Here is a 21,190-nt window from a genome sequence, read left to right on the forward strand (position 1 = left end):
GCCCTAGCGTGGGGGCGGAGCTAGCGCCGCGGGCCTTGGCTGCGCTGCGCGGGGTTGTTAGCCGGGAGCTTCGGTGCGGACCCAGGCCACCCACGGGGCGCGGTGCACTCCTTGATCTGCGCTCTGGACACCCGGAAGGGTGAGCGCGCCGCGGGCCGTGCAGCGGGGGCCCGGTGGACTGGCGCGGAGCAGGCGTCTGGATGGAGGCGCCGGGGAGCGTCCCGAGGCGAGCTGTCGGTGCCAGCTGAACTCTTCCCAAGTGTCCTGCGCGTCGGCTACCCTCTGCGAGTGGGCTCTCTAGGTGCCGGCGGGCTTTGGGCGCGGGAAGAACGCTGAAGAGACCGGATTCATCCTATCGGCTGCAGGACGGATCTCTGCCAGGGGTCGCCAAGCGTGGCGGGAGGCGCTGTGCCCGAGAAAGGGCGGGTAAGTGCGGCGCTGCCGAGTCCCGCGCGACACTCGTGTGACTGCCAAACTGGGAGCCGGCTAGGCTCCGAGACGTGACCAGTTGTCCGGAGGCAAAGTTCCTTCCTCTTAGGCAACCTGAGCAGCTCTCCTTCTCCCGGGGCCAGCCCCAAGGCCCCGCTATGGACAGCGAAAGCGAGGTGGATTTTTCCAGCAACGGCGTCACCCCTTTGTGGCGGAGACGGTCCACCCCTCCTCTCCAGCTGCTCGGCCGGAGCAAGCCGAGGCCACAATCCTACCAGAGCCCCAGCGGGCTGCTGATTACCGACTTCCCCGTGGAAGAACTGGCCGCTCTGCCGGCGCCTCAGATTCCCGCCCGAGTGCCCGCCGCCCCGGACGACAGGACGGTGTCCAGGAGCCCCCAGCTTCTGTGCGCCCACCGGAGGCCGGTGACCAATGGCCGCACGGTGTCCCCGGACTATAGAGCTGCTTCTCCTCGACTTCGACGGCCCAAGTCACCCCTAGTTCTCCACGCGGCGTCGGGAGGCTCCCCGAAGTCCCCTGCTAATGCCACGGTGGCCTCGCCTACGGTGCTGTTGTCCTATGCCTCCCGGACTCCCGACCCTCCTGCCTCGTACGACCCGGAGGAGGACCGCACCGGGATAACTGCCAGTAAGGTACCTTCGCCCATTGCCAATGGCCTTGTCCCGAAAAGCGACTCACCTGGCTCCCCTTCTCAAACTGGTCAGATGGCTGGGGACTTGGAACCGGGCTCCTCGAGACTCTCCCCTGCTCCCCAACCCAGGTCTTCAGAACACAAACTGCCGCTCCAAAGGCTGTCCTCCCAAGGGAATGAGCTCCAGAACCCTCCCGTAGTTTTGAGTACCAACAGCCCGGCTGCCCTCAAGATGGGAAAGCAGCAGATTATCCCGAAAAGCCTTGCCTCGGAAATTAAGCTGAGTAAATCCAACAGTCAAAACGTAGAGCCCCACAGGAGACTCCTCAAGGTGCGCAGCATGGTGGAGGGACTGGGAGCACCCTTGGGCCACGAAGGGGACGAAGGGGACGTCGACAACGACATGGACAGCCCGGGCTCCCTTCGGCGAGGCTTGCGGTCCACGTCTTACCGGAGGGCAGTGGTCAGCGGGTTTGATTTTGACAGCCCTACCAGCTCAAAGAAGAAGAACAGGATGTCCCAGCCTGTTCTGAAGGCAGTCATGGAAGACAAGGAGAAGTTCTCTAGCCTGGGAAGGATAAAGGTAGGGCTGGGCAGGCTCTCATGGCTTTCATTAAACTCAAAATGAATGTGCTGGGGACAAGGCTCGAATGATCGTGGCACTTGTGATAACGTTCAAGTAAGTTGAGTTTTACTCAGTGTCCCAATCGTGGAACAATGCGCTGACCTCTCTTGTTTGCATTAGTCACCTTGTCCCCTTTTAATATTTTATTGCCATTAATCATTGGGTGTATTTGACAAGCTCATAGCTTAGAACTTGAGTGAGGGTGTGAAGTTGTGTACTCTGATACAGGCCTAGCTGCACTTACTGAATATTTTTTCCACCGGGACCTAAAGGAAAAAAAGACAACTAGAGAGGGGTGTTTGGATGTGCCGCTTTCCTAGAAACAAGACAGATCGAAGCCAGAGGGCCAAGACTGCCTTTGGCAGTCACGTATTTCTCCTGATTCATCAGAGAACTGGAACCAGTCTATATAAATGTCACATATGTAATACACGAACATGCCTGTTTCCTTTTAGACTTAAGGTCTTGAAGGAAAGACTTTACATTTTATGTCCAAGCCCCTCCCCCAAGCTGTCAAGGACAGCAAAGTTCAGTTTAACAGCAGGGAGTGGGGACTGCCAGTCAATTTCAGGGTCCTTAGTCTTGTTTAACAGGATGTGGGGGATGCTGTCCATTTTATTTTACTGTTGCTGTGAATTGGCATGGGATTCTCTGCAGTGTGCTTTTGGAAATCTGAAGGGTATAACAAAGAAAGGGGGGCATTTGCTTACAATAGCTGTATTTTCTACTTGGCTCATTCATACACAGTTTGCTTTCTCTCTCTCTCTCTCTCTCTCTCTCTCTCTCTCTCTCTCTTCTCTGTTTTTGTTGTCTCTTAGAAAAAAATGCTGAAAGGACAAGGAACATTTGATGGGGAAGGTAAGCATTTAATTTTCCAGACTTTTATTGCGGCTACAATATGGTGCATCAATTATAAGTTGAAACCTAACTTCAGTAACAAAGACTGCTTGTGATGAAAACCCAAAATTGCCCAACTTTGTCTTGGACTATACAGTACAAAGCTAAGGTTTTTACCTAGAGGGGGCATTTTTTTATAAGCTGGTAACCTTTTTGGTTCACATCTTGGGAACTTTCATTCTTCTTTGCCCTGGCTCCATCCCACCTGCCTCAAAACAGAGCAAGCTCTTTAGTCAATCACTCTGAAATTGATGCTTGGATCCTAGGTGATATTTCCTTAGGCCTCATTTTTTTCTTCCTTAATATTATTTTCACCTTCGTTTTTTTTTTCTTCTGACTTTCTGTTTTCCTACCAAGTTTCATATTTGGGGCAATGCAGCTTTTCTGGTGGGGAAAAAAAATAAAACATAACCTTAATAATTTGTGGTCTGTATATTATTGGTTGTTAAGGACTTCAGAAACAATAGCGGCTTCAGCCAGGTGTCCACATGCTAATCAGATTAGCGGGCTCTGTAAATAGATGGGTCAAGTGTCAGCCAACTGGAGGAGCATGGAGGGAGCAGTCTCAGCCTCAGCCCGGAGGCTCCTGGGGACAGTGAGTGGACTTAGTTTCTGTCAGGCTTCGAAATGCTGAGAGTTTCCACCCTTAAGTGGATGAAGAAGGAAAGCCTGCCCTTCCATAAGAAAAGCTAGTGGAAAGCCACGTAGGTTGAAAATATGTAATTTGGGTGATTGTAAAATAGTTCCTGCGTGGCTACAAATAGGTAATTAATGAAGTCGTTGTGCTATGTAGAAAGTAACTGCAATTTGGAGAAGAAACCCAGATCCGGTATTTGGACTAGCTGAGGGAAATTCATCTCCTTGATTTTATAATTGGGGAAATTCAGAAGCCCTGAGAATCTTAGTAACTCGTCCCCACTGACACCCCTGGTGACACTCTGGAACTTAGGGCTGACTGATGATTTAATGCATGTTGCTGTTTCCTGGACTATTGTACCGATGTGAAGTCAGCAACCCTCCACTTTGCATTTCCTTCAGAGGATAATTTTTGCTTCTGGGAAGTTGAGCTCGATTCTGTGAAGGCCTTAAAGGGTTGAAAAGTTTGAGTGTTTTAAAGTCAGAATAGGCAGCTGCGTGTCATCTTTTGTATCAGCTTTGAGTATCTTATTGATTCTTATAACACGATGGTGTAGATATGTTTTTTGTTTGACACGTGTAAGGGAAGAGTGCAAGGTGGCCTGGAGGATTGCACCTATGAGGCAGTGTTGTCCAGTGGTGAGGACTTGTGGTGCCAGGTTCTCGATGTTTCTAGTCATTGACTGAGTAGCAGGGATGCAAGAACTGTGCGTCGTGGAGCCCTGTCTCTCGTGAGATGAGGGTGATACTACCGCAGACAGTGAGTGAGAAATCCCCTCGATATTGTTCATATGTATGCTTTGTGCCTCCCCCCCGGAACTACTTCAGAGCTGCAGAAACTGAGTTTGTTTCACGTGCAGAACAATCCCAGAATAGTCAAGTCTTGCATCGACTCCGGTGCTACTGTGGACACAGTGCACACAGAGCTGTCTGTGGTTGCCAAGAGAAAAAGCAGATGTGGAAAGCGTTCCTAACTCCCTAAGCCCTATACCAAACTCAGAATCTTCCCCATCATTCCTGAATCTCCTGTCTTCTGCTTTCTGTCTTACAGAATCCCTTGCGTTCAGGATGAAATACAATCATTGCAGTGTGAAAGAAACTGAACCCTTTTGCACTCAGGATAATATCTAATTCTTTTATTTAGATTTAGATTTGGACTGTGTGGCTCATCTCTGTAAACACGTCTTGCATTGTCTGACCACTGTCCATAGCCATCATAAACTGCCTCGACCTTCATCAGACTTCCTAAGGTTTCTATTCTTGCTTCAGAGAGTGACCATCTGCTTTTTCCGTGAGCTCTGTTGCTTTTCTACTTTCAGAGCTTAGCCCGTCCTCATTGATGCTTCTCCGACACCCAGGCTGGATCAGACTCTGTCAGACCAACTCTGCACACACATGTTCCCTTCTGTCACTATGTGTTTATGTGAGATCATGAACCCTTCAATAACTTGTGATCCCACTTGGGGTAAAAACCAGGGTTCTTTTAGTGGCCTCATATGACCTGCCCTGTACTCACCTCTCATCATCTATGATTTCAGCCCTCTGCTGGTATTCCTGCCACACTGGCCTTGCTGCTTCTTGCCCATACAGACACAGGAGGCAGACTCCTGCCCCTAGGCATTGTACTTGGGGTTCACTCACGTGAAATACTCTTTCCTGGGCTCAACAGATAATGTGCTTTAGAGCACAAATATAAGGAATTGAGCTTGTGTTACCCAAACCCACATGAAGCCAGGTGTGGAGAACACATCTGTAATCCAAGTCTTCCTCTGGGGAGCTGGGTATGGTGACAAAGAAAGTGGACGGCATAGACGGACACGAGGAGTTGTCTTCTGATTTCTCAGATGTGTTGTATGTAACACCTCCCCCCAACACACACACACACACCTATTTCTCCAGCTGTACAAATGATTTCCCTTCTTTCCTCTTATGTCTTGCCTTAATTATGTCCTGTGAGGCCCTTCCTAAACCACCCTTTCTTCCCAGAATTCCTAACCCTTCCATCATTTGTTTGTTCTCCATGACAACATAGTCATATTTGAAATACTATGAAAGTTAATTGTTTACTTCAATCTCTTTCGTTTTATATCAGCTTCACGAGCATGGAGATTTCTTATCTTTTTTTTTTTTTTTTTTGTCCATTGTATTCCTAGTTGCTTAGCAGTTGCTGGCATCTAGGAGACATTTCCTAAATGTCAGGAGGATGAATAAATGTGTGACTATGAGGTTCATTCTTTTTGCTAACTTAACTTTGGTTCATGGAGGGATGACAAGTATGTTTCCCCTTATTTTCAGAAAGTAAAACATTGCAGATGTACAGTAAGTGTCCGCTAAATAGATAAGTGGAAAGACCAGCGATAGGCATTGAGAAAACATAACGTGGATTTAATTTAGCATCAGTTACAGTGGGTTGAGGCTAACCATGCTTTATGAACAGTGGACAGAGATACCGAAACGTGGCTTAACTTGGAATGCCATATATTCTTTTGTGACAAAACATATTTGCTTTTTTCTCCCCCAACTAATAATTAAGCCAGCACTAACTGTTGTATAAATACAGCCCTTTGTTGAGAGCAAGTGACAGAGCTACTTGGGGGCAACTAGTGACTTAACTGACTTGTTTTCTTGAAGAAAATGCAGTCCTGTATCAAAACTACAAAGAAAAGGCCCTTGACATCGACTCTGATGAAGAGTCAGAGCCCAAAGAACAGAAGCCAGAGGAGAAGATCGTGATTCACCATAAGCCACTGAGGTCCACGTGGAGCCAGCTCTCTGCGGTGAGTGTTTACATTCTCCTTTTCTATCTGCGGGAGGAAAAGGCCAATTTGTGGAAGTCGTGCATGAATGCGGCTTTTTTTTTTCCTACCGATGATCCTGTAATTCTAAGAAAAAAAAAAAAAAAAGACTCTTGCCATTGCAAAATGTTTCTGGAAACTGCCGACCAGTAAGGACGTGGAGTTTGACACTTCTGGTCAGGAAAAGCGGGTTTGATAAAATGACAGAACATACCTTGAGACAGATGTTGTGTGGACTCAGTGAATTCTCATCCAGTGTGCATGTAATGATAATATAGCCCGGATGTTTTCATAGTTGCCCATATATATGCATATAAATGTGTTGTATGGATATATATGTTTATTTGCATGTATGTACAATGGAGAATCAATTACAGTTGTTCTTGGGCGTTTTATTTTGTATAACCGTATGGATATTTTCTTGAAATTAGTTAGTGAGGCTGTCTTCTCTGTACATCTTCTGTATACGTGATTCTAATGTTTTTGTAATAATCTATAATTTCTTCTTTCTGGATCAAACATATTTTGTTTTTTTTAGCCATAGTCAGTTTTTCCCTGGCTTATAAAATGCCATTTGTCACTCTGTTTTCCTGATCGAGTTTGAGCATACCTTGTCTGACTGCCTGATGGATTAGCAAGTTGGAAGGAGCTCCCATGGCTAGGCAAGGGTGGTAAAGACACTGCATCCAAAGCAGGCCAGTGAAGCTCTGAGTGTCTTAGGCACAACCAGAACAGAGGCAGCTCCCTCTTAAGCCATGCTGAGCGTTGTTCAGTCCTGATCCTCATGGGTTTTGGGAAGTCGCCAGCCTAGCACACAGTTGCACGTGTTGGTGCTGTGCAGCCAGGATCATGGAAATGCTGTGTTAAAGGCGGGGGGGGGGGGGGGGGGGGGGGGGGATGTGTAGGCCATGCCCTGGGGTAACTTCTACTCTAATGCTAAGGGATGTNGGGGGGGGGGGGGGGGGGGGGGGGGGGGGGGGGGGGGGGGGGGGGGGGGGGGGGGGGGGGGGGGGGGGGGGGGGGGGGGAACGGGGACAGCTTCTGCTTTAGGCTCCGTCTCTCCTCGTCTAACCTGTATGCAATTTCAAAGTCTAGAATCACACCCCCCCCCCCATCTCCTTCTTTCAAAGATAGTCAGATAGTCTCACTATGTAACTCTGGCTAGCCTGGAATTCTCTGTGTAGACCAGGTTATCCTAGAACTCAGAAATCCACCTATCTCTCCCTCTTCAGTGTTAGGATTAAAAATGATGCCATCACACCTGGCCATCTTCTTCTCCTAATCTTGTTCTATGGCAAATCTGTTCCAGGCAAGCTGTGGTACCTATGAAATTATGCCCGGAATTAGAATGTGATAGCAACAGGGTAGTCAGTGGGAACCAGTGATTCTTTTGAGCATCGTGATAGGGAGTAGTGAGGGCTGCGATGGGCAGGCCTTTGTAAATTGAACAACTACTTCTTAGCTATAGTCAGGGAATTGCAAAGCTTCATTATAATATGCCAGGTGCTCTAATACAAAAATCTAGACTTTGATGAGTATGATCTGAATTTAAGTTTTAGGGGGATGTTATGTGGATCCAGCAAAACATCTGTATTTTCTCCACTAATTGTGTGCCTCTTCCATGACATTCTTAGGATTTTTTTTTCCTATGGGGCTCGGTGGTAAAATGTCTCCAGAAAGTTGGTGTATTAGTTATGTTTTACCCTAATAAAATGATCTGATGATATGTGTGTATCAGAACAGATACCTGGAAAATGTAGCTCTTAACAACTGTCATTCAGTTCTCATTCATTTGTTGATATGGACCATTTGGTAAAGGATGTGGGAGCATTTTTTTTGTTTGTTTTATTTTTTTGCGTTTTCATTTGTGACAGCCACTGTACTTGCTGTAAGCCTAAGTCCTGGGGGATGGCTTTTGAACTCTCAGCAGAAATGTGACTTCTGTGTCACCGTTTGATCCAGCTTAACCTCAACACTAAAACCGAGGCTGCCATGTTCGTGACCTTCCGGCATCTGGCTTTCATTGCAGTGAACAAACACAGATGCAGTTAAGTCAGGCTGGATGTCCTTCAGTACAGCTTTGCCTATGAGCTTGTATTTTCACTTGGCCGGGAGGAAACATGCTGATGTACCTTTAACTTAGAGTGTGGCGTCTTTGATTTGAGTGTTCCCAGGAAGCTCACGTGTATTTATGGTCTTCTTTGGCTGTTGCATGGTCAGACTTTTGCCACCTACATAGATGCTTATATATGTGAATCTGCATGTTCCTTTTCTATTTCCCTTTCTTTAACATTTTACTTTATCATATTATAAAGTGCTGTTGACATACAGAAAAGTTAAAAAAAAAAGAGCCAAGCAGACAGTCATAAGGGTAGTAGATCTCCATGTATTCACCAATTATAAACAATGAATATTAATATTTTAACCCGTATTTCTCAGTCTCTGCTTTTGAGGCAATCCAGTTCAACACCCCTATTTTCCTGTGTTCTTGTTTTTTCTCCGCAGAGAATGACTATCCTGAGGGTCTTTGCCTTTTCCATATGGTTTTCCTTTTTCTAAAATACTATTTAAGATCCAGTCTCTGTGTTTAGCCCAGACTGTCCTCAGTTTATCTTGTCATAGTCTTCTGAGTGCTGGGATTAGCTGAGGTGGGAACTCTTTCTAGTACAAAGGTGGAACCAGTTCTGGAGCTTGGCAGAGTTGATCCTGTAATCCTACAAGGCAGTTACTAGCACGTGTTAATAAATGGACACGTTTTAGTTGGGACTACAAGTAGAGGAGGCTTTGTGAATAAGTAACACTGTCAGGGTAAGTAGTCATGATCACTCCTTATCTGTCTGCCCTCCTATCCTGATGCTTTCTTAAACAGCATTGAAGACAGTTCTTAGAAGACTTCTGTTACTGAGACTGGTCTTGGTATCATCTTGCCACGCTTAACTTTTATTGGGTTAACGGTGTCGCCCCCACGTAAAGTCCTTGCATGTATCACGTTTACCCAAACTCTTCCTTGAGTGTGGCCTTGATCCCTGAAAGAGAACAAGACGAGCAGTTTTCTAGTATTTGGCACGTCTCAATTTGGCACGCATCTAACTTTTCACTTAAGAGGGCTCTGCGTGGGCGCACATGCACGCTGGCCACTGTTGAATGTTTAGTTTCGAAAAAGCTCTTATCTCTGTGGCAAACACCTGCCTGCCTCCTAGCATGATGCAATTTTCTTATCTGTTGACTGTATGGAGCATGCAGTGTGCCAAAGTCTCTTTTGATGTGCAGCAATTTGCAGTAATTTATGAGTTATATAAGCTCTGTAGGCCTTCGTTCTGTAGTGTAATTTATCTGTGTGTTTTTAAGCATACGACTCTTTTGGTTTTATTGGCTACTGCCAGGAAGGGAAGCGCTCAGCCGCACAGGTGCAGGCAGTTTTAACACAGGGACGGGGCAGTTTTAACTGCGGTGTTATGAGCATTTAGGGATAAAGGAGAGGCAGACCCATGTAAGAGAGATTAGTTAGCTACTCCCTCGTTGGAATGAGCATTTCGATTGCACAGACTTGAAGCGAACTGGTGGTTTATGCATTTATCGATGTTATCCCAGTCCACAGGTTCCCCGTGTGGAAGTAGAATTATGTTGTAGTCCAGAAAGCGGCTGCATTCATTCATTTCCTAGGGTGGGGCAGGCTCAGACCGCATACACTTACTTGACTGTCGCTGTCAGTGCCTCCCTTCAAGGTTGTACCGCATCTCAGAACCCAGGGTTTAGTTGTTTAAATGTGGAAGGTTTTGAGATTGTGAAGTTTTTTTGGCCTCACGAGATTGGTATCTGGAACCGAGCCCAGAGGCAGGGAACCTGCCTCACACAGGTGAATGGCTCAGTGACTCACTGACATTGAAGGCAGGAACTCGAGCCAGCAGTTCTTGGGTCTCTGGGAAAAGCTGTGGGTTTAAAGGGAAATATTGATTGTGTTAGTCAGGGGTGGAACACTGGGTACTTGTGACACTGGCTGCCAGGTGTACTGCCAGTTGAGCCCTGTGTGGAAAGCGAGCTCTGGTTTCCTCCAAAGTTTTGTCATTACTAGGATCTCAGGAGTGTCGCTCTTTTCCTCATGGACTTTTGCTTTTCGTCCTTAACTCTCACCCCAGGTGCATGCTGGGGCACATTTAGAAAGTGGCCTGTGAAACCCATGTTTGTTCAGTTACATTCAGTGACAGCAGCAGAGCAACCCTTGCCAGCCATGCCCTGACCCCATTGCGATGGGGTGTGTTTGTATAATTTCTCTTACCTTGAAGTGCCAGGTACCTTTGAGCAGGGTGTTCAGGCTCCCGGGGCAGAAGCTGGAACACGCCGGCATTCTTTCCACACCTAATATAGTCATCCACTCGTGGGCTCTGCTGTGCTTGCTGGCATGCGGCTTTATCAGCCATCCGCCATCAGTTCAGATGTTTCTTCCCTATGCTTAAAGAATTCAAGCTCTCCAGTCAGGCATTGTTTTTTTTTTGTTTGTTGTTTTTTTTTTTTTTTTTTTTTTTTTTTTTACATTTTCATCAGTGCTTTGGCTGTGTGTAGTGGCTAATGCTATGGTTTGGAATCCAGAATTAGGATCTTAGACTCTCTGCTTCTGCGTGTAGGTAGTAACTTTTGGAAGACATTTTGGAACATGCAGAAATAAGGAAGGGAAACCGGGACATTCACAAGAATAATTTTGTTTAGGCTAAAGATAAAGCGCATCTTTTGAGTTTTAGCAGTATAATCAGATGGGACTTATTCTTGTAGGATTTAGACTAGATGTATTGCAGAAGATACTGTTTTTGCTTAAAACCAGAGATGAACAAAGATAAAAGCCATGAATAGCATTCCCTTTTGGAGAAATACTTAACACATTTAAAAGCCAAAGAAAACGTTCATTCTGGTCTTTAAATTTTAAGACTTGCCCACATTGTTGCTTAAAATAGTAGCTTCTGTGGGCCAATATGTTTTCATTAATAGTTTTGTAAAACAGCAACCTCATAAAGTTTTTTTTAACCTTTGATAGCAATTGATGTTGTCTACAATATCTTTTGAGCTTAATTTTCTACTAAGCTCATTTATCTAGTGCCCACATCATGGACCCATGCCTTTGCGTACCTTAGGGCACATGGAGGTCAGAGTACACTTGGGGTTGGTTTTCTCAGGTCCCAGGGTTTGAAATGAGGTCAGCAAGTCTCTTCTGAGCTCTTGCCTGTCATTTATGTTTAAAGTATAGACATTAACCATCCTTCATGTTTGACTTTTTTACCCCTTGTTGCTATATGGTCATCTGGAGTACTAGTGCACATGTCCGGGATGGATAATCGCACTTCTAGGCATGGTCTTAGCATGTCGCTGTAATTATGTTGAAGTGTTCTCTTAGCATTTTTGAAAATTAATTTTAACTTACATAAGCAATATGTAACATGGTCCCTATACAGAACACAATCCAAATATTTTTCTAATCCCAGAGTTCTTTCCTTCCCCACAGATAAGTTATTCTAAGTTTAGTAACACTTTCTAAAATCTACATACATATTTAAGAAAAATAGGTTCTGTATGCTCACATAAATAATTAGATAGTTTATAAGATAACATTTGCCTTTTCTTAATCGTGAGTCTTAACAAACATTTGAGGTCCATAAGTGAAATGATTGCTGTAACTGCTTCACTATTCTGTGGGATTTATGTATAATACTTTACTGGTATGTGCTCATTATATGTAGAGCTGGATTTTTATATAGATATTTTCTATGCAGTATATTATTTATTTTGACTTTATTTCCTCCAAACTTCCCTTTTATCTCACTTGTGTTAGTCTTCTTTCTTCTCTCAGCCTTCCTTCTGCTATATCGTATATGTATATATTGTGCTAATATGTAATCGTTTTACATGTCTCTCTATAAAATCTAGGGTTCACTAATGAATAAACATGATATTTGTCTTTCTGAGTCTAACTTACTTTGCTTGATATAATGATTTCAAGTTGCATGTTTAGTAAGTTATGTAATTTCCTTCTTCTTTATGACGGAATAAAACATTGTGTCCATACAACCTTTTTAATTTGCTTGTATATATGCATTCTCTTTATGTAGTCATCTGTTGATGCACACGCAGGCTGACCCCGTTACTTATGTATTGGGAACAGAGTCACAAGGAACAGAATTGTGACAGTATCTCTCGCGTATTGACTTGGAGTTCTTTGGATATATCTGGAATTGATTTGGCTGCGACGTATTTTCAGTTTTATGTGGGTCCGACATATTGGTTTCCATAGCACCCGTCTAACTTACATTCCTATTGTCTCTGTTTCCTTTCCTCCGAACACTCACCAACGCGTGTTTTCTTGTTATAATTTCAGTTTGCGTTCTTTGGTGGATACAGATGTGGAGCGTACTTTAATATGTTTACTGATCTTTTGCTTTGCATCTTGTGAGAACTATCTGTTTGAGAGCCAAATGAGCTAACTGCCTTAGCTCATTTATTGATTGGGTTGTCGGGTTTTAGTTTGATAATTAGATTGTGTGTGTGTGTGTGTGTGTGTGTGTGTGTGTGTGTGTGTGGTCCTTTATATACTTTAGATAGTAGTCTATCCGATGTACTGTGTGTGTGTTAGATAATAGTCTATCCAATGTACTGTGTGTATGTGTGTTAGACAGTAGTCTATTTGATATACTGTGTATGTGTTAGATAGTAGCCTCTCCGATGTACTGTGTCTATCTGTGTGTGTTAGATAGTAGTCTATCCAATGTACTGTGTGTGTGTTAGATAGTAGTCTATCCGATGTACTATGTGTATTTGTGTATGTGTGTGTGTGTGTGTGTGTGAGAGAGAGAGAGAGAGAGAGAGAAAGAGAGAAAGAGTAGTCTATCCGATGTACTGTGTGTATCTGTGTGTGTGTGTTAGACAGAAGTCTATCCGATGTACTGTATGTGTGTGTGTTAGATAGTAGTCTATCCAATGTACTGTGTGTGTGTTAGATAGTAGTCTATCCGATGTACTGTGTGTGTGTATTAGATAGTAGTCTATCCGATGTACTGTGTGTGTGTATTAGATAGTAGTCTATCCGATGTACTGTGTGTGTGCATTAGATAGTAGTCTATCAAATGTACTCTGTGTGTGTGTTAGATAGTAGTCTATCCAATGTACTGTGTGTGTGTGTTAGACAGTAGTCTATATCTGATGTACTGTGTGTGTGTTAGTGGTCTATATCTGATGTACTGTGTGTGTGTTAGGCAGTAGTCTATATCTGATGTACTGTGTGTGTGTTAGTGGTCTATATCTGATGTACTGTGTGTGTGTTAGTAGTCTATATCTGATGTATAGCAAAGAAAGACTTTCTCCCACATTATAGTCTGTCACTTCACTCAGTTGTTTTCCTTTGATATATAGAAGCTTTTTGATTTTATGAAATTCCATCTGTCAATTTTTATAGTTACTTCCAAGTTATTGGAGTTCTTTCCCCAAAGTCTGTGTCTACACCCTGGATTTTGAAGTGTTTTTCTCGAACAGTTTCAGTTTTAGACTTAGTCCTGGGTGCATTTTGAATTACTTGAGTTGTACAGGATGTGAAAATGAGATCTAGTTTCATTCTTCTGCATGTTTTCCCAGCACCATGGACTTCATCACTTTCCATTCTGCTCTGCCCCTTCCTCCACTCCACTCTGCTTCATTCCGTGTGTGTGTGTGTGTGTGTGTGTGTGTGTGTGTGTGTGTGTGTGTGTGCGCGCACCTTAGGAAAGTAAAGATTATTGTCCCAAGAAAGTGGGAAGAGATGAGCATAGGTTATTTCATTTTGATAGTATAAGCACCTAAAACCAGCTCCTGGGAGTCAGATAAAGAGGATATTATTTCACTGAGTAAAAATCCAGTCAGAGAGACTGATGGATGACAGCTTCATTTATCAAGTCTTTATCAAGGACCGGCTTTCTGCAAGTCCCTATGCTGAGCAGTGAGCTAGAGCAAGAATCCCTTGCTTTGATGTCTTTGCCAATACCATGAAGCAGACACCAAATGTCAAGCATTCTCATAAATGAATGCGAAATTCCCACTTTGGTCAAGATATGAGGGATGTGTCATCATGCCATGAGATCCCATGTGAAGGAACATCTGTCTGGGGATCCCATGTGGAGGAACATCATCTGTCTGGCACATCAGTATGGTCAGTAGTTTAACTACACATAACTTAATCATTGTATTGATGATCCATAGAAGGTCCCAAGCTTTCATGCCAGCAGTGATAGGACTGCTACTTGTGTGGAGACTCGAATCCATGAGTCTCTGTATCTGTAATCTCACGATTGCTCTATGAGCACGCAACCACACACCTCTGAACGGCGCTTCCAAATGTACGGTTTCTTGTCATCCAAAGCAGCCACTGCTGTTTTGAAGTCACCTCTCTCCTCTTTCCTTGTCCTGATGTTTTATGTCAGCTTGACACTGGCTAGAGTTATCTGATAGGAGGGAACCTCAACTTAAAATGCTTCCATAAGATCTGGTTGTAAGGCATTTTCTTAACTTGATTGGAGATTGTGGATGGTGCCATCCCTGGGGTGGTGGTCCTGAGTTCTATTGAAAGCAAGCTGAGCAACCCACAGGACCCCTCCAAGGAGTCTTCATCAAATCACGCCCCTAGGTTCCTGCCCTGTTTGAGTTCCTGTCCTGACTTCCTTCAGTGATGGACTACAGTGTAAGCCAAATAAACCCTTTCTCCCCAAACTTGCTTTTGGTCATGGTGCTTCATCGCAGCAATAGAAATCCTAATGAAGATACTCCTCTTTCTTCTCTCATCTATTCTTTTCTCTCTCTCTCTCTCTCTCTCTCTCTCTCTCTCTCTCTCTCTCTCTCTCTCTCTCTCTCTCTCTCTCTCTCTCTCATCTATCCTCCCCCCAGCCCAGAAGCTGTGTCTGTAGTCTAGCTTTTCTTATAGGGTCCATAGGAATATTATTGCAACTATGGTCAGTATCAGTGTAGTATAATGACAAATTAATTGTACTCTGTGTATGTATGTGTGTGTTTGCATGTGTGTGTATGTGTGGACGCACACATTTAAATAATAAAGTCACTATATTCACTACAAGGTTGTAATGTCTGGGGAAAATGCTAGTATCTCATGACGCGGTTCACTTGTATTCTGCAGCGCTGTAATAAACGGTACAGATAGAACAGTCCTGAAACCAGCCTTTACTCTAGGGACTTGTAGTATCGCTTAAAAAAGATGATGAATATGAAAGGCCTAAGTAATGTTTTCAAAATATGTAACAAACGTGGACGTGAGTGACATAGGAAACATAGAGAGCAGGAAAGATTCGGAGAGTTCTCTTCATGGGATGTCGCAGGCCAGAGAAGCAGAAAAGCTAGGATAGAGGTGATACTTGTATAAAGTATGTCATAAAGTTTGGTACATAGGCCAGTGGGAGAAGTGAATCAGAATTTTGTGTCTCTTCCTCAGGTCTCTGTACAATGAGCTACTTTGCATCTCAAAAAAAAAAAAAAAAAAAAAAGAAAGCTATTGTATGTTTTGTGTGCCTAATAGAAAGCTTTGAGTTTTATCATCCACTTTTTTCTGAAGTACACTGTGCTCAAGTTAAATTTATTGCAAACCCAGGAAAGTAACCTCAGTGTGAGTGTTGCTTTAAGTAACTCGTTGTTTTGCATTTTGCCATTCCTACCCAACTGCCACTTTACTAAAAAGCCAGTACAATAGCAGCTAAGATGCTGGCACGGCCTGTGCAAGCGGCTGCTCTTTCTTCTGTTGAGAAAGGCATCTCACCCCATCTTCCTCGGTCCTTCCTGACTCAGGCCTTCGCTATGTGTCATGGCCTCCTTCTCAGGTATGCTGACTCCAGCCTGATCCCCCTCCTTATCTCTGCAACTCCCAGCTCTGTCTGTCACCACTCCTCTTCAGCACAGCCTCATTAGCCTTGCTTGGTTGGGACCCGATTCATGCCTTGTTGCCTCCCTTTATCTTAGTGTCTTCATTTCTTCAAGCTGCTGACAGTCATTCCTCTTTTCCCTGGCTTCCCTTTTACAGGGAAATACTGTTACCATTGACATCCTTAAACACTTCTGTTTGCACGCGTTAATTCTTTTGTTTCTCTTTCCTTGGATGGAAGATATTAAAACAGATTTTAGTTTTTGTTATTGAAAGTGATCCTTTCATTTCATTGTCAAACACAGTTATTATAGGAGTCTCAAGAATTACTAGGAGACAATAGGAAATTGAAATTAATTGAAATCTTTCTTTGTCTGATTACTGCTGATATTGTTTCATAACTTCTTTGATCTCTAAAAAACGTGTATATACACTTTCTTTTTTTTTGCTTTTTCGAGACAGGGTTTCTCTGTGGTTTTGGAGCCTGTCCTGGAACTAGCTCTTGTAGACCAGGCTGGTCTCGAACTCACAGAGATCCGCCTGCCTCTGCCTCCTAAGTGCTGGGATTAAAGGCGTGCGCCACCACCGCCCGGCTACATTTTAAATGTATATACATGTGTATAGGTGTATATACAATTGAAGAGAGGGAGGAGCGATGATATGAACAAAGGGGTCAAGACCATGATGGGGAAAACTCCCACAACAGAATCAACTGACCTGAGGTAGTGGGACCTCACTGACTCTGGGGCTGACAACTGGGGAACCTGCATAGGCCTGAACTAGCCCCCCTAAATGCAGGTGACAATGGTGTGGCTTGAGCAGTGTGTGGAGCCACTGGCGGTAAGACCAGGATCTAACCCTACTGCATGAACTGACTTTGTGGAGCCCATTCTCTATGGAGAGAGACCTTGCTCAGCCTAGGCACGGTGGCAGGCATGGGGGGAGGGGGGTTTGGTCCTCTCTAAGGACCTTATCCTCTCTGAGGTGCGTGGGGGGGAGTGGAAAGAAGTTGGGGGCCGGAGGAGAGGAGGGAGGGAGAACTGGGATTGGTATGTAAATAATAATAATTTTTTAAAAAAATGTGTATATAGAGAGATTGGACAGATTTCTCAGTGGTTAAAAGCATATATTGCTCTTGCAGAGGACTGAAGTTGTTTCTGGTACCCACACTGAGTGCCTTAACAACTGCCTGTGATTCTTGTTCCTGGAGATCTGGAACTCTGCTTTGGTCTCCATACGTGCCTGTGCTCATGTGTATATGCCCCTACAAATACACATTCTTAAAAGTAAAAGAATTCTTAAAAATATTTTTTAAGAATATGTATAGAGAGATAGATATTTTCTTTTAAACATAAATTCAATAACGTAAAAGTAGCTTTGCCACCTGTTATTTTTTATTTTAACAATATCTGTGGTGGTGAACTTGCAGTAATAAAATGCATGTTTCTGTTTTCATTTAGCAATGCCTCAGATGAATTTTACTATTATCAAGCTTTCTTCTTAAAGCCCATATACTATTTCATTAAGCAAGTCGAAATTTAGTTCCTTTAACTAATTTCCTACCGTTTGCCATTAGTCTCTATTTGTTTAAAAGTTTAATATTAACCTCTTTAAAATAATGTAAAAATATTTATCTTTAAAATTTTATGGGCATGTTTTTTCTACCTGTATGTATGTGCTCCACATACATGCCTGGAGCATGTGGAATCAGAAGAGGGCTTCGGGTTTCCTGGAACTGGACTTGCAGATGGTTGTGAATCACTGCATGGGTGCTGGGAATGGAAGCTAACTCTTTAGCAAGAGCAGCAAGTACCCCTAAGTGCTAAGCTCTCCCTTCCTTCTATAAAGTAGTTTTGTTTTTGATTGCAGACCCAATGCAAATACACTTCCTTGCAGCTGCCATCTTCGCTTGCAGTCCCAACTATTCAACTGCAAATTGCTGTTCCCCCTCTGCTCGTCATTATTTTATTAAATAGTCCTCTTTGAAATTACTCCTCTTTGTTAAATGACTTTATAGAATTTCCCTTTTACAGCCTCACGTGCTTTCTACTTCTATGTCTCCAGCTTCCATGTGTTAGCTAACCTCATGCTCTTTTCTGATTCCTGATGTATACATCAAAAGCACAGCTCACACTTATTTGGGGAAAGAAAATGAATACATTTGGGATCAAACTCCGAAGCAAACTGTTGGGAAGGGATGTAGGTTACAGAGAACAGTAAATAAAGGAGAGGAGTTTGTTTAGTGGGAGGAATGTCAGGCCCCATGTTCAGTTAGGAGGCCCTGCTGACAGCTCAGCTCCTGTTGCAGTTGACGCCAGCTATCTAATGACTTAGGGTTTCTGGGGCATTGGCGGGGAGGACCTGGGCATGGGGAGCTGCCAATCATGACTCAGACCTCAATAAAGAAATCTGAGGGGCCCAGGACAGGTAACAAACATGAGGACCTGAGTTATATCCTATTTTAAAAGACCTGGGATGGTAGCATGTACTTTAATGCCGGTATTGGGGACGCCAAGGTAGAATTCCTACGTCTTGATGGCTGGTGAGCCTAGCCTGACCCGTAAGCTTCAAGCCAATGAGAGACTGTTTCAGAAACAGGTGGTTGTCTCCCAAGGAACAACAGCTAAGTTTGACCTCTGGTTTCTTTCTACACATACACTCACAAACATGCACCCACAAATAACAACAGACTCAAACTCACTCACAAAGAAGTTTTAGAAGTCTGTGTGCTGCAGTGGCTAAGAGCTCAGGCTGTGGGATGGCCAGGCAGAGAAGCTTAGATTTGAAAGGCAAACATTGCTATGCCTAGTTTTTAACTGGTGAACTAGGGATAGTAGTATTTACCTTGCATGGGTGTGGGTTTAAGATGCGTGAACTGTGCCTGGTGCATACTAAGCATTTGACATATTGATGATAACCAAGAACTCTGAATCAGGAGTTGGCTAAACACAGGAAACTACTGGCTAGTGAGAGCTGGCTACCAAGGAAGGAATGCATGCTCACCTCTTACATCTCAAAAATTAATTAACTTAGCAGTTAAGTCTTGTACATTTAATTACCTGTTTGGTTGCATTTTCAGCCTTAGATCTTTATTGAAATAACTAAAGTTCATTTGGGAATATTGGCCAGTGTATGACTGTAAAACCTCAATCCCCAGCCTGTGTTATCTGGTTTTCCATCATTCTAACAGTTCTGATCCTACCTGCTTGAAAAGGCATGCTTGCTATGGGGGCCCAGGACTTTAGTGAAGGTGACAGAGTTGATCTTACAACAGAAAATAGAAGAGGGTATTGGTCTTTTGAACAAAGGAATCAAGAAGTCACTGGCATGTTATTTGATATATTTCAAACTAAAAATATATAAAGTCTGTGTTTTACTGGCTCTTTCTCTCTCTTCCTCCCTTCATTTCCTGTCTTGCTTGTTTCTATCCCTCCAGTTAGCATCCTCTCTGCTGAGTTGCAGTTCTCCAGGAGAGTGTCACTGTCTCCATCTTGACCTGATGTGTCTGTTCTGAGATATGTAGGACTGATACTTTGAAAGAGTGATGTCCCATGGTGCCTTGTAACTTCTTTAGTTTGATGTCTCAGGATCCTTCTCTGTAGTCGAAGTGGAACTGGAGAATGCCTATGGAGTCTAAGAAGAGGGTATTGTTTCTGGACCCTGCCAGCTATGTCATTGTCGCAAGCTATTGCCGTTGCCATGTTTTCTTTGCTCTGAGAGACGTCTGGCTCATTTATAGTTGAGGGGTGACTTCAGTTGTGGTGGGCTGAAAGGACCCAGGAATGACTGTGTCCTATAGTATATCTCTCTCTATATATATTAGCCCCTTTCTACTTGGGCTGTTGAGAAGGGCACTCATGAGTAGACGGAGGCTGCTGGAGATGAGCAACCAGCCTATTATCAGCAATTGAGTAAACATTGTCACGTTTAAATGGCTTAGCTCAAATAGAAGTCCGGTATACATTGCTTTGTGAAACCAGTGTGATTTTTATTAGCATCATTTCAAATTGACTACATTTCTGCCTCTTCATGGTTGGCCCATTTACATGGGTCCCCCTATTCTGTTTTCCCTGAGTGGTGGAGAAATAGAAGCAATACAGGCATCCATCTTATCCAGAAAGAGCCTTACATCACAGGGGAGCAAGAACATGTCTTTGCACTACAGGAAATGTTGGTCTACTGAGCTAAGTACTGGTGCTCTTGGTCTCAGCTCTGCACAGAGAGGATCGCGGGCAGGTTCAGTGTTCAGGGATTTTCTTAGAGATTGTGACTGATAATTCTGTCCCGGGTTATAAAATAATAAAGCCTATGGATTTCCGGACAGCTCTCTGCAGTGTGAAGATTCTTAGTGTTCTGTACCGACTGCAGAAGTACTGCAGAAGTGTACCGGATGGAGAAGCCTATCTTCCTTCCCTGTGACATTTGTCTGAGGCTCTTGGACTTGCAGAGTGCAGTAGTCCAGGCTGCTATGACAAGATAGCACAAACAGAAGTGTATTCCTTATGGGTCTGAAGGCTGAGAAGTTCAGTTCAAGGCAGATTTGAGATTTGATGAGGGGCTGCTTTCTGACTCAGTTCCTGTTTGGGGCACCTTTGCTGGGTGTCAGAGGTAAGGGGTCTGTCTCCCTCTGGCCTGTTTTTAAAGGCGCTAGTCCCAGTTATGAGGGCCCCACCTGAATGATCTTATCACCTTTTAGGAGACTCTACCAGCTGATATCATCGACTTGGGGGAATAGGGTTTCAGAATGTGAATTTAGAGGAAGACCCAACTTCAGACTTCATGGAGGAAATAGGCAGGAATTAACATCTGGGTGTTTCCTTTGAGGTATTTACCTTTTAGAGATTTGGTAAACTCTGTTTCAGGGGGGAACTAGAGAGTTCCATGTCCAAGTAAGTGCTCTTTATTAAGTTAAGCAAATTGTTAACTTATCATTCAGATATTCAAAATATATAGATCGCAAAGACCAAAGGAGAAGAATTTCCGATTACAACAGCAAATACATAATTTACGATTGCAAAAATTAGACCTACTGACTTTAGTTCTTAAGGTTTCATGAAGACACTTTGAAAATTCTATTTATTAACGATAAGTCAATCTAATTAAGCAACAAAGTTCACATGCAGTTACTTTGGCCGTCTGTGTGCTTCCATTTGTACCCAGCTGGGGCTTCAGATATGATGTATACGAGGAAGCCATGCGTGAGTCTTACCAGGAGGCTCTGGAGTGGACTGGGAATTGTTCAGCATCCAGGGAGTGTGAATGTTTGGCTTATGGAAGCAAGA

At 43.8% G+C, this 21,190-nt stretch overlaps 1 protein-coding gene across 2 annotated transcripts in view; it reads left to right on the plus strand.

Annotated features, from left to right (window-relative positions):
* The first annotated feature begins 225 nt into the window (after window positions 1-225).
* Window positions 226-21,190, plus strand: part of Arhgef26 (Rho guanine nucleotide exchange factor 26) — a 104,392-nt gene continuing 83,427 nt past the window's right edge. Inside the window, exons 1-3 of one of the 2 annotated variants that reach the window (XM_050147412.1) lie at window positions 226-1,664; window positions 2,525-2,564; window positions 5,871-6,016. In XM_050147412.1, coding sequence (XP_050003369.1) covers window positions 588-1,664; window positions 2,525-2,564; window positions 5,871-6,016 — 1,263 coding nt within the window. In that variant the 5' untranslated portion in view covers window positions 226-587. The remainder of the gene's footprint in view (window positions 1,665-2,524; window positions 2,565-5,870; window positions 6,017-21,190) is intronic. The other variant, XM_050147411.1, reaches the window with a different exon arrangement.

This window comes from Alexandromys fortis, unplaced genomic scaffold, assembly GCF_014885135.2.
Source record: "Alexandromys fortis isolate MF-2015 unplaced genomic scaffold, M_Fortis_MF-2015_v1.1 scaffold_53, whole genome shotgun sequence".
NCBI lineage: Eukaryota > Metazoa > Chordata > Mammalia > Rodentia > Cricetidae > Alexandromys > Alexandromys fortis.